This window comes from Eptesicus fuscus, chromosome 7 (assembly GCF_027574615.1).
Source record: "Eptesicus fuscus isolate TK198812 chromosome 7, DD_ASM_mEF_20220401, whole genome shotgun sequence".
Taxonomy (NCBI): Eukaryota; Metazoa; Chordata; class Mammalia; order Chiroptera; family Vespertilionidae; genus Eptesicus; species Eptesicus fuscus.
In genome coordinates, this window is record NC_072479.1 from 33,000,503 (window position 1) to 33,017,109 (window position 16,607).

Here is a 16,607-nt window from a genome sequence, read left to right on the forward strand (position 1 = left end):
AGGGAGACATCGACCAGCTGCCTCCTGCACACCCCCCACTGGGGGACGTGCCCGCAATCAATGTACATGCCCTTGACCGGAATCGAACCCGGGACCTTCCAGTCCGCAGACCGACACTCTATCCACTGAGCCAAACCGGTCTCGGCTTATTTATTTTTAAATATATTTTATTGATTTTTACAGAAGGGAAGGGAGAGGAAGAGAGAGTTAGACACTCGATGAGAGAGAAACATCAATCAGCTGCCTCCTGCACAACCCCTACTGGGGATGTGCCCGCAACCAAGGTACATGCTCCTGACTTGAATTGAACCTGGGACCCTTGAGTCCGCAGGCCGACGCTCTATCCACTGAGCCAAACCAGTTAGGGCTACAACTTTAACTTTAACGTCACACTCTCTTCAAACTCAGGAGAAAGCAACATATAACTGACCATGTCCGAAAACGGGTTCAGGTAGGAATATTCCTACTCTGTCTAGTTTGTCCTTGTGATTTATTAATAGTCATCACAAATGAAAACTGTCTTCGAATTAATTTACGTGGGAAGCCAGTGACAGATGGGGACAAATATTGTGCATGTGCAAGTCAACATTTATTTTTAAATTACCAGTGCATGTCATATGTACTGGCCAGCTGGTCAGTCAGACGGTCAGATGGACGGACGGTCAATCACTTAGCTTTTATATATATAGATTCCTAGGTCTCCTCATCCATAAAATAAAGGATTCTGTGTATTTTCTAAGACACCTTCCAACACTAAAATTCACATTTTAAATTACATTTCAAGTTAAATTCACTTATGGCTTATTACTATCCCTACCTGAGAATTAAACTCATACAACAAATAATGAAATAAAAATCAAATTTACTTTTTAATATTAAGTAAAAAAACTGCAAGCATGTAATAATTAGAAAACAAAAAACTGATTTTTATAGATAGTCATAAAAATAAGGTGTACTTGATGCTATGACCAATTAAATAGTGAAACAATAAATGTTCATGAATATGGCTATTGTTTAATATCACAATAGGATTTTTAAAGTCCTTACTTTCCTTCCTAATGCTGTTCAGTGCTCCAAACAGTGAAATACACTGCAAAAATGAACGGGAAGATCAAGATATATTTATCACTTAGCAGCTCTACTGATGGCTTCGAAACCAGCATTATTGTGAAGGGGAATGGGCTTTACAGCTAGGTGGATTTGGGTTCCAATTCCAGCTTCATCACTTACCAGCTACATAACCTTAAGCAATTAAATACCCACCAATTAATAAACTTTAGGTGGGTAAAATTCATTTTATTCTACAGTGGTATATTCCCACTAGGGCTTGGCATATTGTAAATATTTATTGAAAGGATGAACCTCTCAGATCTCCATTCTTCATTAGGCAATGAAGATAATAATACCTTAATGTTCTATTCCAGAATAAAAGGCAATTATTATGAAATCCAATAGCAAAGCCCATGGTACTTCCCAGGTGCTTAAAATATACTTTTCTTTCATTGACCCAGTGTAAAATAAAATAAAAATAGGCCTGGTAAAGAGCAAATACTAATATTTAAGCACCATATCTATAAAAGCAATGAAACATGATGGTATGTATTTTAATATCAATTAGGTTTCACTTTAGGGGAACTCTTGATGATAAAAAAAAATGCTCTTTTCATCACTCTCCTGTTTCTGAAATTATAACCAATGCCATTCTCTATGGACATTGTGTCATCGCATATAATTAATTTCTGTGACCAGCTTCCCTCCAAGGTAAGCTGCTTTACTAGATTCCTTGATCCTCAAGGTCAGTGACAGGGCCACACTGTCACAGGGTCTGGCTAAGCCATATGAAGCTGCTGACATTTGGGCATTATGACCTATATATAGCACTGGTCGGCCAACTGCGGCTCGCAAGCCACATGCGGCTCGCGAGCCGCGGTTTGCCGCTCTGCTGACTAATGAGTTTGCAGACCACTGACCTATAGAAATAGCAAATCCATATAGTTCAGCCAGTTGCTAGTCAACAAATATTTATTTTTTACATGTAGGGATAAAACAGTAACTTTAAATTTAGTTCTTAATTCTTAGCACACACTATAAAGTTGGCTTAAGAGTGATGCTCCAATGTATGATTATAACCATAAACAACAAACTGACATCATCAGGCAAAATGTCTTCCTTTGTGCTGTTGGCTCTTGCATTGGTGAAACTGAAACACAAGCAACTCCTTGCTTGCACTATTTCCTTTAGATCAGATATCCCCTCATATGGCTTCTATAAGGTCCTCCTGCCCACTCCACCTGACTCCTTAAGACCTGGGTTAAATGCCACCTCCTCCATAAGGCTCCCCCCCCGCATGTCCTTTCTGTGCTCCCACTCTACGCCTCTATATACAGACATACCTCATTAGAGTATAGGAATCTATTCTTATGAGTGTGTCTCTGCTTTTACCTAATTTGAAAGCAAGTAGTTATTAATTCACAAATTTACAGGCAAATTGAAAAACATCTTTAGTTTTTTAAGACTTTCATTTGTAATATTTGCTGATTTTTATTTTGGAGTCCCTTGTATGCAAATCAGATTTTTTAAAAATTTGCATGGCAAGCCTTTTCATACTCGTTTACCAAAAAAAAACAAACAGCCTGGCCGGTGTTGCTCAGTGGTTGAGCATCAACCTATGAACCAGGAGGTCACGGTTCAATTCAGGTCAGAGCTTGATCCCAGGTGGGGGCATACAGGATGTTTCTATCTCTTTCTCCCTCTCCCTTCCTCTCTAAAATCAATAAAAAAACATATGTTTTTATAAAAGCAAAAAAATTCCTGGATTATACAAAATGGAATAATGAGGGGTTTTAGTTAAGTAAAATAAAAACAGTATAACAATTGTCAGCCACATTCATTACTATGCATTTTTTTAAATATATTTTATTGATTTTTTACAGAGAGGAAGGGAGAAGGAAAGGAAAAGGGATAGAGAGTTAGAAACATCGATGAGAGAGAAACATCTATCAGCTGCCTCCTGCACACTCCCTATTGGGGATGTGCCCGCAACCAAGGTACCCTTCGGTCCACAGGCCAACGCTCTATCCACTGAGCCAAACTGGTTAGGGCTACTATGCATTATTAAACAAATAAATAAAAAACTTACCAGTCTCAGAAGTCCTTACAGAGAGTAAGGAAGATAACTGATTGCCATGACCCAATCTGGTGTATGACCTCACAGAAATGTTATAGAGGGTATAAGGTTTTAAGTCCCTTAAAATTATGTGTGTTGTTGAGGTGTTCTTCATAAATAAGGAATCCATATTTTTATAGAGAACTTCATAAGCAACAATAATCCCATTGGGTTTCTCAGGTGGTAACCACTTCAGACTTATTTCATGTGCAGTAACATCAGTAACTTCCACAACTTGAGGTGATGATTCTGGTTCTGGGGGAAGAAAAGACAACTTTAAATACTTGTATTTTTTTCAAGTTTATTGGTTCATCTACTAAAGGCAGCAGGAGGTAGATGGCAGTAAGCAAGCAACACCGCTTGCTTTTTTCCATTAAAACTGCACCTAATAGTCTTACCATCTTCCAGAGTTCTCACAAAGATGTCATTTTCTTCAGACAAAGAACTTTCTCCAACATGAGTTGAGGCGGCCACCCTCATCTTATATTTGGTGTATTTCTTTAACCCTATAAAACCAACAGGCAATTTCTTTTAAATTTCGTAAAATAACACTTAGATTAGTGCCATTTGACATAGGAATAGTGAAAATAATTTATTTTGGAGACTGATTCCTCCAGTCACTTTCCCTATAATCCCAATCTTCCCAAAGTCCTTGGGCTTGAGGATCTTCCCATGTTGGTGAGGTTTTAGTTCTTTCCTAAAATACTAAGGAATGATTTGAGGCTGAAAAATAATTTTGGCACACTGCAAAGAGTATAGTTGATTTGGCACAAACACCGGATCAGCTGATTTACTTCACATTCATTCCTTCAATAATCCTGAGTTATTTCAATATACAGACAAAATTTCCTGGGTTAAGTATATGCCTAAGATACTTGTGATCTGATGGTTTTACTGCTTTGTAGATAAATACAAAGAAGAACACATTTAATCAAGGTACTTCTCCACATATTTTGTAAGATCTCGATGGCAGCACAGCACAGCTAAATCTGGAATGATGAAACACGCGTCCTGCAGGGCTTAAGGCAGAGAGAGATGCAGATGTTCCATCAGGATAGAAATGTTTTTCAAAAAGCAAAACTTTGTTCTACCTGTTATGAGAAAGCTGTTATCTAGAGTAGTCATCTGGAATGCTCTGTTTGTATCCAGTTCCATTGCATAAATTGTATAATGAGTTATTTTTCCATTGGGAAATTCTGGAGGATCCCAATATAACAAAATGGATGAGGAACTAATGTTTTTATAGTTTATAATCTGAATGGAGCTTGGCACTTGAAAAGAAGAATGAACAATTAATATGCAAGAAAAGAAAGAGGATTACAATGTGCAAGAGCAACACTTGCAGGTAATTATTTCAAAGGAAATACGTCCTTACCTTGTTCAAGTGTCCTAACATGGAGAACCGTTGGTGGTCCTTCTCCCATGATGGTGAAAGCAGATACACTAATCATGTGCTCAGTGAAAGGTACGAGTCTCCTGATAACGTAAGACAGCTGTTCGGCAGCAATGTCAGTGATATACTGATTCCATGTAGTTCCTATTTGAAATAAAATGTTTTCTAAAACATGTTTGGGTTCACGATCGAAATTATGTTTGCTCACACAGTGAAATCTTAAACTGGAGTCCACATACTTCATTAATCCCTCCATTCACTCCTTTATATGAAAGGCAGATGTATAATTAATAATAAATATGCTGAGTACTCCCAACAATATCTATAAACATTTTATGCTCATAATACAGCTTTGCTAGTTATTATGCTATCCTGGAATATGAGATTAGTGTTTTGAAAAATATAAAACTTGCTAAAAGAGACTGGCTAGGATTTTTTTTTCCTGAAAAGACAGACTAAGCAATGATATCAAATTGAGCCTTTTATTTGAACTCAAAATTCACTATACCTTCACCAAAACCAGTAGTATTTTAAAGCAAGCATGTTTGGATAACTGATATTTAAATCTGTCTGAACAAGGATTTCAAATAGTGTTTAGCTTTTTACTTATTTATTTAGAACTTGTGGTTCCAATGATGTTAATTAGCAATTAGGCCAAACTTGAAGTATTTAAGGAAACATCTGTATCAGAAACTGTGGGCCTCTTAATTTCTAGTGTTGCCCGCAGTCATCTTTGCACAGAAAAAATGAATAAGTCAGTAAGTGAAATAAACATATACTGAAGGTAATGTGATATTCTGACTGAGTATACCATCAATAAAGTAACACTTTTAATTTGCAACAGTACAAATATCAAATCAGAGAAAAGGAGAAAATGTTCTTCTCACTTAGCATTTCAGAAAAACCAGAGAGAGAATTTAAATGGATGTTCTCTAACCAAGTACTTTTAATTTGCTATATATGGCATTCTCCTTTTAGAAACAATAAGATCCACTGACCCTGAAGAGCAAGTGTGCACACTAATGACATCACCACGTCGTTGGGGCACCTACACCTGTTTATCACTTGCATGCACTAGAGTTGTAACTTTCTGACCTATTTACCTTTAGTGACATTTGAAAACCTATTAGTCAAAAGCTGCAGAGAGTGTGAGGCCTGCAAATGATTTGAAGATATGTTAATCCCTCCCCATCACACCTGCTTTGGCAACTGTAATAACTGATTGTCTATGCAGCTTGGCCAAGGACTCTAGGGTGCTACTTTCTCTGGGAGGAAGGTCAAATGGGTTAGGAGGGGCCAGCTCCTGCCTGTGTGGCATTTCCATTTGCTGCATGAGGTTATCCAACAGTTAAAGAAGAAAAAACTCTGACTCCAGCCCATGAACCATTAATAATTTGGCTGAACTCCAAACTGAGGTTCATATCTGTGCTAGCTAGCACTGGTGGTTTCAATGCATTTGATAGAACATAAAAACTGTACCTACCAACTGTTAAATGCTTGTCTTCAGCTCTATTCCTCGCAGGAAAGTTACTATGTGGATGACTGTTGTACATAACTGAAGCAATCGCATACAGGTCAGAAGATATCTCTGCTGAACCCTCAAATAATTCTGCCATTGACTCTACTATGTTCACAGTTTCTGGAGTGAGCGGGTTGTTTATGTACTGGAATTAAAAATAGATATTTACAAAAACTGCTTATAACCATTATATTAACAATGACTTCACTCAAGTATTAATTTAAGAAACTAGTAACTTTGGAATTACCCTTTTTGAAAAAGATATTATTTCCATAACTCCTGTCTCCTTTATATTCCAAAATTTTATTCTGAAGCTACTAAAATCCTGCATGATGTTACACTCTGATCACTCCTGTGTCTTAAGAGACTAATACTGGATTGTGGCAAGAAGCAGATATTTGTTTCTGACTTCAGTTGTAAAATTCAAAATCCTCATGCAAAGACTCCAGGACTAAAATATTTTAACTGTTTCACACACACACACACACACACACACACACACACACACACACACACAAAGGTAAGTATTCTAGGAATACTGCCTAATACCAGATGTGAGAGTCCTGCATGAATGCTTAATATACGTTAGGAATAGGAGTTTATCTATGATGGATTTAAGTTGCAGACATGAACAAAACTGCATGGCAATGGTTTTCAAACAGGTTCATGGTAGACATACCTATCCAAGGCTCTGTCCCTAAGGAATATTTTAAGTAACTGTGATTGTTCCTAAAAGCATAATGTTCTTCACACACATCAACTTCACCAAAGTGGCAGATATTGAAGTAAAAAACATCAGGAGCAGGCTACGAATATTTAGAGTTTTTGTTGGGATAACAAGATGACTTTTCCCTCCCCACACAGCATAGCTGATTGAAACAGAATGAGAAAAGACTGTTTTGGCCAAATAGTATTAGCTATTTTTCATGGGTTGTCAACCTTGGAAATAAGGTTAAATATTAATCAAAGAAAATGTTGCCTTTAGAGACTCAATAAGCAAATGCAATGTTTGGACTTTGGATTCTAATTACAACGTATCTACCAATACAGATTTTGAAGATAATCAGGAAAATATGAATATGGTCTAGGTATTAGATGATACCAAAACAATGTTAGTAATTTTGTTAGTTGTGGTAATGGGATCATTGAATGAATTAAAACATCCATGTTTTTTAGAGATTTGCACTTGGACGTGTAGGAACAAAATTTATTTTAAAATATGTTCACAAAAGTAGCAACAACAACACAAGAGAGCTGAGGCAAGAATGGCAGAATGTTTACAATTACTCAATCCTGGTGATGGGTAATTGGGAGTTCATCATTCTCTTTTCTCTCCTTTTATGTCTGCTCAAAATTTTCCAAAATAAAATAGTTGTTTTTTTTTTTAAAGTTTTTGTCTATTTCTTTTCAAGTTCTGCTTCAAAATCCACTGCTAAAACATTTTATTTAAAAAATAAAATAAAATTACCCTATTTATTCTCAAATATAAATTTCTCAGGATTTATAATTAATTCATAATAGAGGTTTTATTTATACATTTTGGTACAGTTGTCTTTTAATTATCTTATATGTTTAGGGGTTATCTTTACTCACAGAGACAAAACCAAGTTTTTAATTCCTTATTAATATAAAGCACTTAGTATTTTAAAAAAATAGATGCTCAAGAAAGAAAAATCTCAGGAAAGCTAGACATTTTAAGGCAGCTTATTTATTTAATTATCGACAAAGGTGGGTCATTTAAATATTAACTTTTCTGAGAGATAAAAGAATGGAGAAAAGATTTAAGAAAATTTTCAGTTCTCCAAATAATATTTTTGAGATAAAATTATCTAAATCTTGTTACACCTTTATCCACAAAAGTATTGTGATAAAGAGCAGGGGGACACCTATATGATCCATTCCAAAAATGTGTGATTAAAAAACCCTGGAGAAGGAACCCTATAGGGGACAAGTGAAAGGTCTTCTGTCTCCCAACGATTCACTTCAGCTCTGCCTCCACGGGAAAATCAGGGAGGGCATGAAGCACAAACACATAACTCAGAGATGCTCTGGTATTTCAGTCGATAGTTTATGCCCAACCACACAGCTGTTCCCACTATCAATCAGCCCCTCTGAAAATCTACTGTGTACAAACCACTACAGAAGGTACAATGAGGTAGTACAAAGAATTTCCCGCTGAACAATGATTTTGCATTAAATCTCTCAATATTTATACCCATGTCAGATAAATTATTGAAATTAAACCCTAGCATCCCATCAATTAACTAGGCTAAGCATCTCTCTTGATATACTGCCACTTCAAGGTAAGAGTTGACCTGAATACTCTTATCTGCAATTCTCCAAAATTCTGGTATTCATTGGAAAGGCCCTCCTTAACTTGGGCAATGATATGAGCATTTGGTTCGTCGTAACCTAGAATGTTCCTAATTATCATGAGGTGTGCCATTTGTGATATTTCTGATATTTTGCCTCTATAAAAAATCCACTAGATTCTAATCTGTTTTTAATAGATGAAAAAGAAAAAAAATAAGAGCAAAAAATGATGGGAAAGAATCAGAACTTAAGGAGTAATGGGAAGGGGCAGAGAAAAGCAGAAGTAGAAATAAAGGAAATATGAGGCAGAGGGAAATCCATTGCAACTTCCAAAAGTTTGAGACTCACTGAGTTGGCCTAAGGTTCTCACCCTCAGCACTACTGACATTCCGTGCTAGATAATTCTTTTTCTAAGGAGCTGTTGTGTGCACTGTGGGCGGTTTAGCAGCATCCCTGGTCCCTATGCACTAGAGGCATCTTCCTAACTGTGACAATAAAAAATGTCTTCAGAGATTGCCAAGTGCCTCCTGGAGAGCAAAATCACCCCCAGCTGAGAACAACCGAGTCAGGGAATGTCACAATTCATCAACATGAAAGGCCTCTTATAAGCTACCCAGGAATCTTTGGAATTTTTGTGAAAGAATTAGGAGTCCTTAGAGTTAAATTCCAAACCCACCTGAATAAACCAACTTGATTCTACATGTAATATTCTTCATTATAGTTAACCTGATTTTATTTAAAACAAACCCTAAATATATATGTATCTATATAGCCTGAATTATATCTACCGATTTAGACTCACTGGAAGTTATGCTGAGTTAATTAATAACAATTTATTCTTAAGAATTGCTTCTATATTGTATAATGGATTATAACATGACTTATGTTATCTATTATGAAGCAATAGTAAAAAGAAAAGTTTACAATTAGCATATGTTTGACATCTCCTAACAGATACCATATCATTCTGTACATTATTTGGGTGAAAAAAAATCCTTTAGGCTTGATTCTGTTATGTTCCTATTGCACAATAAAGTAAACTTATCTCAAGCAATCCTAAACAGATACTGAGTCCTGTCCTCAGCCTCATTCCATAGCACTGGCCACCATTTAGTTGGCAAACATTGATACACTTGAAAAATATGTTGTATAAAAAATATGTACTTGTATGAATCTCAGAAATTGTAATACTAGGTAGCAAGATGGTATCTTCTGGAAGAAAATGTCCCAGGGTTCTACCATAAGAATAAGTACAAGAAGAGACCTGAGTGTGACAGTCAACTAAAGAGAGTTCATGGACAGACGAAATTAGGTTACTTCAGACTTCAATCTCAGTAGATGAATCCCCCAAAGAAATTAATTTTGTCCACTGCACTGATATAAGTAAAAAATCTACACCGAAGGAGAAATTAATTATGTTCAAGTTGGTTCTAGTAACACTATATACGGAATATTGTGTTCAGCCAAGTAAGAGGCTCATTGACAAACAGGAAATATATACAGGAGCATAATCAATAATAGAAAGGACCTAGAAACCATGACTAAAGATGTTTCTCATCATTCTTCAAATGGTAAAAAGTTAAATCAATGTGTATTATTGTTAGTACTTCACAGACAAACATTTAAAGTGATTATGTGTCAAATACAGTACTAAACACTTTTGCCCATGAACTGTCACTTCATTATAACACAAGGAGATAGGTATTCACCTTTCCATTTCACAGTCATCTGTTCATGTGCACTTTACTAATGATAGCAAAGGAAGGATTGGAACACATTTTCCTGGTTACAAATCCCAAACTCAAGACTACGATAATCTACTGTGTGGGTCTAGAGAGGACAAACAAGACAGGTTGGTAAATATTGGAGGACAAATATTTCAGTTCAAAATAGTTAAAGGGCAGGGTAGTCTCTTATCCATCTATGTATTTTCTGGACCTAACAGAATATCTGAAACTTTATAGTTACTTAATAAACATCTGTGAGACCATTAAGAAGAATGTTTTAAGTTATTGATCAGGAGAAGAATGTTTTAAAGTTATAATGTAGTGAATGCCCTCTTTTCAGAGTTGACTAAATGTTATATCAGAGGCTGGATTCCCAATCATTTAGTAGGAATGTCATAGATGAGATTTATATAAGTTGGAAGTTGAAATAAAAGTCCTCAAACCCTGAGATTCAAGTTTCTAATGCATTTTTTCAAGTATGTTTGAATAGTGAAAGTAAAATCTTATACATATTTAGGCTTGCTTAAATAACTCCTATTCATTAAGAAAAAAATAAATCGCCCTGTCTGGTTTGGCTCAGTTGGTTAGGCATATACCTGTGCATGGATAGTATGCCAATTGGATTCCTGGTTAGGGCACATGCCCAGATTGTGGGCTCAATCCCTGGTGGGGGCGTGCAGGAGACAGCCTATTGATGCTTTGCTCTTGCATCAATGTCTCTCTCCCTTCCTCTCTCTCTAAAGAAATCAATTTAAAAATTTAAATAATAGAAAAAAGAAACAAATAAATATCTAGGGGGATCACTAGGAAAATTTTTCCAAAATGTAGATGATATCAGATTAAGCCTAGCATGATGGTAATATATTTTTAAAGTTTAATTATCATGATATATATACATGGCTACAAGAAGAGGTGATGAAGAATTTACAATGAAAATGCCTGTCCATTTTTTAAAAAATTTTATTGTTTAAGGTATTACAAATAGTAGTACCTCTCTCTCTCTCTCTCTCTCTCTCTCTCTCTCTCTCTCTCTCTCTCTCTCTTTTTTTCCCCACTGACTTCCCCCTGGCCTCCAAAATGCCTGTCTATATCTTTCTGACTTTCAGTCTTACTTCTGAGCAACACTATTAAGCACTTGTTTTCAGTTCTTATGGTGTTTATTTCTAAAATCACTAAATATTGTGCTTATATTTCCTATTAAGGCTCACTTATTTTAAACAGTATCTATTGACTTTCTGCAATAGAGGAGAGTTATATTACATAAATAGATACATACTTACCTTCCCTCCCTGTTCTTAATTCTTGTTTGATTACTTTTATAACTTAAATTAATATACTTAAGTCTGAAAAAAATTATCCTAATACGTATGTGAAATATAAAACAGTGCACTGAGAGAGTGTGGTGATAGCCTCTCAGGTGGTCCCCCATTTCCTACGTCCTCTTGTTCATGGTCCTGTATAATCCCTTCCTTTTGAATTGGGCGGGACCTGTGATTTACACCTAACCAAGAGAATAAGGCAAAAATGATGGAATTCCACTACCATGACTGCATTTCATTACCCAGACTCTTCTTGCTGGCTCGATGAAGTAAATGGACACGTTGGGAAAGTCCATGTGGAAAAGGAACGTGTGAGACCGCCGTGAGTTAGCGTTAGGATACTCTCCTGTTAAGAGCCAGCAAGAAACCAGGCTCTCTCTCAATTCTATAGCCAAAAAAAAGAAAAGAAATTAAATCTTCCAAAAAACTAAATGATCCTAGACATGCATTCTTCCCTAGTCCAGCCTCCAGATGAGAACACAGCACAGTCAGCCCCTTGATTGCAGCCTTGTAAGACACTAAGCGGAAAACCCATCTAAGCTGTATGGACTCCTGACCCACAGAAACTGTGAAACCAGATAAATGGGAATTGTTTTAAACTTCTGGAAAATTGTTATACAACAATAGAAAACTAGTGTAGTGAGATAACAACAATAGTCTAGGCAAGAGACTATGCAATTCTGAGCTGGGGCGGGGACACAGGAATGAAATAGAGATGTATGACAGTCACACTCTAGAGGTAGAAATAACTGGACTTAGCACTGAATGGCTATTTGAATGCTAAGTATAAAGAGCTAACCCCAAGGTTTCGAACCTTCATGACAGAGATGATAATGATGCCTTTATCCAAAAAGAGAAACATAAGGCATATAAAAATGCCATAAAAGCCTTCCAAACACTTAGACAATGACCTTCATGTCAGGGCTAGGTGTTGTGCCCACTCCAAGGGGTGAGGGAATTCTAAGCCTATTATTTGGTATGTTCTTGACATCCTGAAAGCATTAATTACCTAGACAGACTTTCTTCTTTTGTGTCCTGTGGGAATATTCACAGGTCCTCTTCACTGTCCCAGGAGCTGTCTAGTATCTGTTCCTCATCTCAACTTCTTTCCTTCTAAATATTTACCAAATGCTCTTAGCCAAAAATAAATAAATAAATAAATAAATAAATAAATAAATAAATAAATAATTTTTGTTTTGCTTTATGGAGTAGATGAGTTTAGATGTGATGAGCCCTAGAAGAATCTTCCCACAAATGGTTGTAATTAGGAATGCAGAGTGTTGAAGATCATTGTGGAAAGCAAAGCAAAAGAATCATGCAAATAGAAAGCAGTAGTGTAATGAGCCCTGGCCAGTGTTTCCCAATGGTTAGAGCATCCGCCTATGCACTGAAGGGTTGCAGGCTTGATTCCCAGTCAAGGGCACATACCTGGCTTGCAGGTTTGATCTCCGGCCCCAGTCAGGGCTCGTGTGGGAGGCAACCAATTGATGTTTCTCTCTCTCCCCCCACCCCACTGTCTCTAAAAAAAAAAAATCAATGGAAAAAATAATCTTGATTGAGGATTAACAACAATAATATAAAAGTATAATGAGATGGCTGAAAATAGAAATCTCTGGAATACTTTTATGAAGGCAGAATTAGAAAATCATAAAAGAGAAAGCTAGCTCTTTTATTTTCTTCATTGTTCATTGCATAAAGGCAAAATTTTATAAAGTCACAATGTATAAAAGTGGTGGAAGTATAAGGGAACAAATAATTATGTAAAATACTGGGAGCAGGATGGCAGAGAGATGGATTTGGAAGACACAGAAAGATGAGGAGTGTTAAAAATATGTAACCACTTATAGTGTGGTGAAGGCCTGGGGAGGGTGGGTGCAGGGTGGAAGAGGTCAATGGGCAGTACGTCTGTAATACTTTCAACAATAAAGATGTTTCATAAAAATAGTAAAAAAGTATCAAATCACTTATTTGATATTTAGGAGATCACTGGAGAAATCAAACAAGATTTCAAAGATTTAAAGCATTTTTGAAACAAGACTGGGTGTGAAGGCTATACTTTTTGAGACATTTAAGAGTGAAAATAGAATAACAAGACTCTTACATATGGTGTCTACAAGAGACTCACTTCAGACTGAAAGTAAAGAAATAGAAAAAGATATTTTCATCAAATAGAAATGAAAAAACAAAAAGCTGTGATAGCAATACTTATCCTAGACAAAATAGACCTTAAAACTAGAGACAAAGAAGGACCCAGCAATTTGCTTCTGGGTATATATCCAAAGAAACCCAAAACACCAATTCGAAAAGACATATGCATCCATATGTTCACTGCAGCATTATTTACAACTAGAGGTCTGGTGCACGGATTTGTGCACCAGTGGGGTCCATCGGCCTGGCAAACCGGCTCTCCAATATCCCCCAAGGGGCCCCAGATTGCGAGGGGGCAGTTCTCGGGTGACACACCCTGGAATCAGGCTCCCTCCTCTCTGGTTCTAGGTGCATCACCCAAAAACCGCAGCTGCCAAGTCACCGCAGCTCAGCAGCTCCTGCATTGAGACCTAACCCCTGGTGGTCATTGCACATCATAGCTACTGTTCAGAGAATCTGCCCCCTTGTGGTCATTGTGCATCATAGCTACTGGTCGGATGGTCACTTAGGCTTTTATATATATAGATAATCAAGATATAAAAGCAGCTTAAGTGTCCATCAATAGATGAATGGAGATATTATCGCGAGAACCAAGATGGTGGTATAGGTAAATGTGGGTACTTGCCACCTCCCACAACCACATCAAAATTACAACTAAAATACAGAACCATCATTCAGAACTGCCTGAAATCTGGCTGAATGGAAGTCCTATAACTAGAGAAGTAAAGAAGAAAGCACAGACACTGGTAGGAGGGGCAGAGGTGCAGAACAGGCTGGTCTGACACCCACATGTGGCACTTTTTTTTTTAATAGGGAGGAATATCTCCAAGGCCTCTCATAAGGAGCAAGGTGTCCCAGCCCCACACCAGACCCCCAGCTCAGCATTCCAGAGCCCATAACTTCAGGCTATAAAAACCAGCAGAGATTGCTGCTAAGTGACACAAAGGCTGCTGAAGATCCAGGCAGTTCCTCTTAAAGGACCACACATGAACTTACTGGATCCCACTTCCTCTGAGCTCCAATGCCTGGCAGAAGCTTTGGGGGATCCAGGAAGGAATTGAATTGTCTGGCTTCAGGGCAGAACTTGGGAATGGCTTTTTTCCAGATGGAAGTACTCACAGGAATCACACAGGGGTCATTGTTCCAGTGCTGGGGCCTCCCTCATCACAGAGCTGACTGGCAGCCATATCTGAGTTTACATCAGTGTGGCTCACACTGTTCCCTCCACCCTGTTGATTCCCTTAGACCCTGCTCCATCCAATTTGCAGCCCCATCCAAGCTGTTTGTAGTGGCTTTTCCATATGAATGGCCTGTACTGGCTCAGGCTTCAGACTTTGCTAAAATCTCTCAAACAAGCAGCAGCTGGTGTTAACATGCCCCAAACCTATCATTAAAAGGCCCAAGACCTGGCACTAGCACCAGCCTGCCTTGTTTCACAGCCTGGGCATTTCAAAACCCAATACAAATAGCAGACATCTGCAGATCACTTTGTAGCTCCTGCCAGGATTACTTTGCACCTCCCTGGAGGCCTATAGCCAGTGCACCTGGGGTACAGCTTCATACCACACCAGATTACAACTCCTCACATACATAACTCCTCACACACTCAAGGGGTAGACTCAGTGAGCACCAAAGCCCCACTGAAGCAAGTCCTGCTTCATACAGGAGTCTTCTGCATAGTAGCTGTTCCATTGTAGTCACAGCTGGTCCTCACATCCAATTGGCCTAGAGGTCAACTCCTCCCAGTGATACCAATAGCAATCAAGGCTCAACTACAAGACTGTGCACACAGCCCACACAGGAGTGCACCTAGAGTGCCAAGCTCAGGTGACTGGGGTGGCTGAGCCAGTGGGCCCTAAAGGACATCTATTACACAAGGCCACTCTACCAATTCCAGGAGACATAGCAACCCTACCCAATACACTAAAACAAACAAAAATGTGGAGACAAAGAAACAAGTCACAAATTAAAGAAATGGAAGCAAGCAAACTATTAACCCTTTGCACTCGCTTGCTTTTTTCTCGATTCCTTTATTCTAATGCTAACCATGTCGAGTCACACTCGACATCCGAGTACAAAAGGTTAAAAGTTCAAAAAAATGGTTATGTTACTCAAGGATCTTAATGAGAGATTCAGGGTTCTTAATGAGAGCTTCAAAGGAGGTAGTGATATTTTCAAGGATCTTAGTGAGAATGTCAAAGACATGGAAAAGGACCAGTCAGAAATTAGCATGCACTAATTGAAATAAAGAATGATTTACAGGAATTAAATAGTAGAGTAGGAGATTCTTAGAATCAAATCAAGATTTAGAATATGAAGAAGCAAAACAATATCCAATCAGAAGAGCAAAAAGAAAAACAATCCAAAAATATGAAAATAGTGTAAGGAACCTCTGGGACAATTTCAAGTGTACTACATTCACATTATGGAGATACCAGAAGAAGAAGAGAGAAAGCAAGATATTAAAAACCTATTTGAAGAAATAATGACAGAAAATTTCCCCTACCTGGTAAAAGAATTAGACTTTCAAGTCCAGAAAGCACAGAGAGTCCCAAACAAGAGGAACCCAAAGAGGCCCACACCAAGACACATCATAAATAAATGCCAAGGGTTAAAGAAAAAAGAGAACCTTAAAAGCAGCAAGAGAAAAGCAGTTAGTTATCTATAAGGGAGCACCCATATGACTGTCAGCTGTTTTCTCAGTAGAAACTTTGCAGGCCAGAAGGGAGTGGCAAGAAATATTCAAAGTGATGAATAGCAAGAACCTACAACTAAGATTACTCTACCCAGCAAAGCTATCATTTAGAATTCAAGGTCAGATAAAGAGCTTCATAGACAAGAAAAGCCTAAAAAAGAGGGAGGGAGAGAGAGAAAAACACCAAGCCAGTATTACATGAAATGTTAAAAGGTATTCTTTAAGAAGAGGAGGAGGCACAGGCAGAGGTGGTGGTGGTGGGAGGAGGAGGAGGAGGAGGAAATTTATGAACAATAAAATGGCAATAAATACATATCTATCAATTGA

General features: G+C 37.6%; 1 protein-coding gene across 1 annotated transcript in view; it reads right to left on the bottom strand.

The window, feature by feature from the left end:
- The window catches only part of PTPRQ (protein tyrosine phosphatase receptor type Q), a 210,728-nt gene that overhangs the window by 166,719 nt on the left and 27,402 nt on the right, over positions 1-16,607 (bottom strand). The window contains exons 10-14 of the mRNA XM_054719730.1: positions 6,043-6,223; positions 4,542-4,703; positions 4,258-4,437; positions 3,565-3,672; positions 3,140-3,421 (exon numbers count right to left, since the gene is read on the bottom strand). Of these exons, the coding sequence (XP_054575705.1) occupies positions 3,140-3,421; positions 3,565-3,672; positions 4,258-4,437; positions 4,542-4,703; positions 6,043-6,223 (913 nt within the window). The remainder of the gene's footprint in view (positions 1-3,139; positions 3,422-3,564; positions 3,673-4,257; positions 4,438-4,541; positions 4,704-6,042; positions 6,224-16,607) is intronic.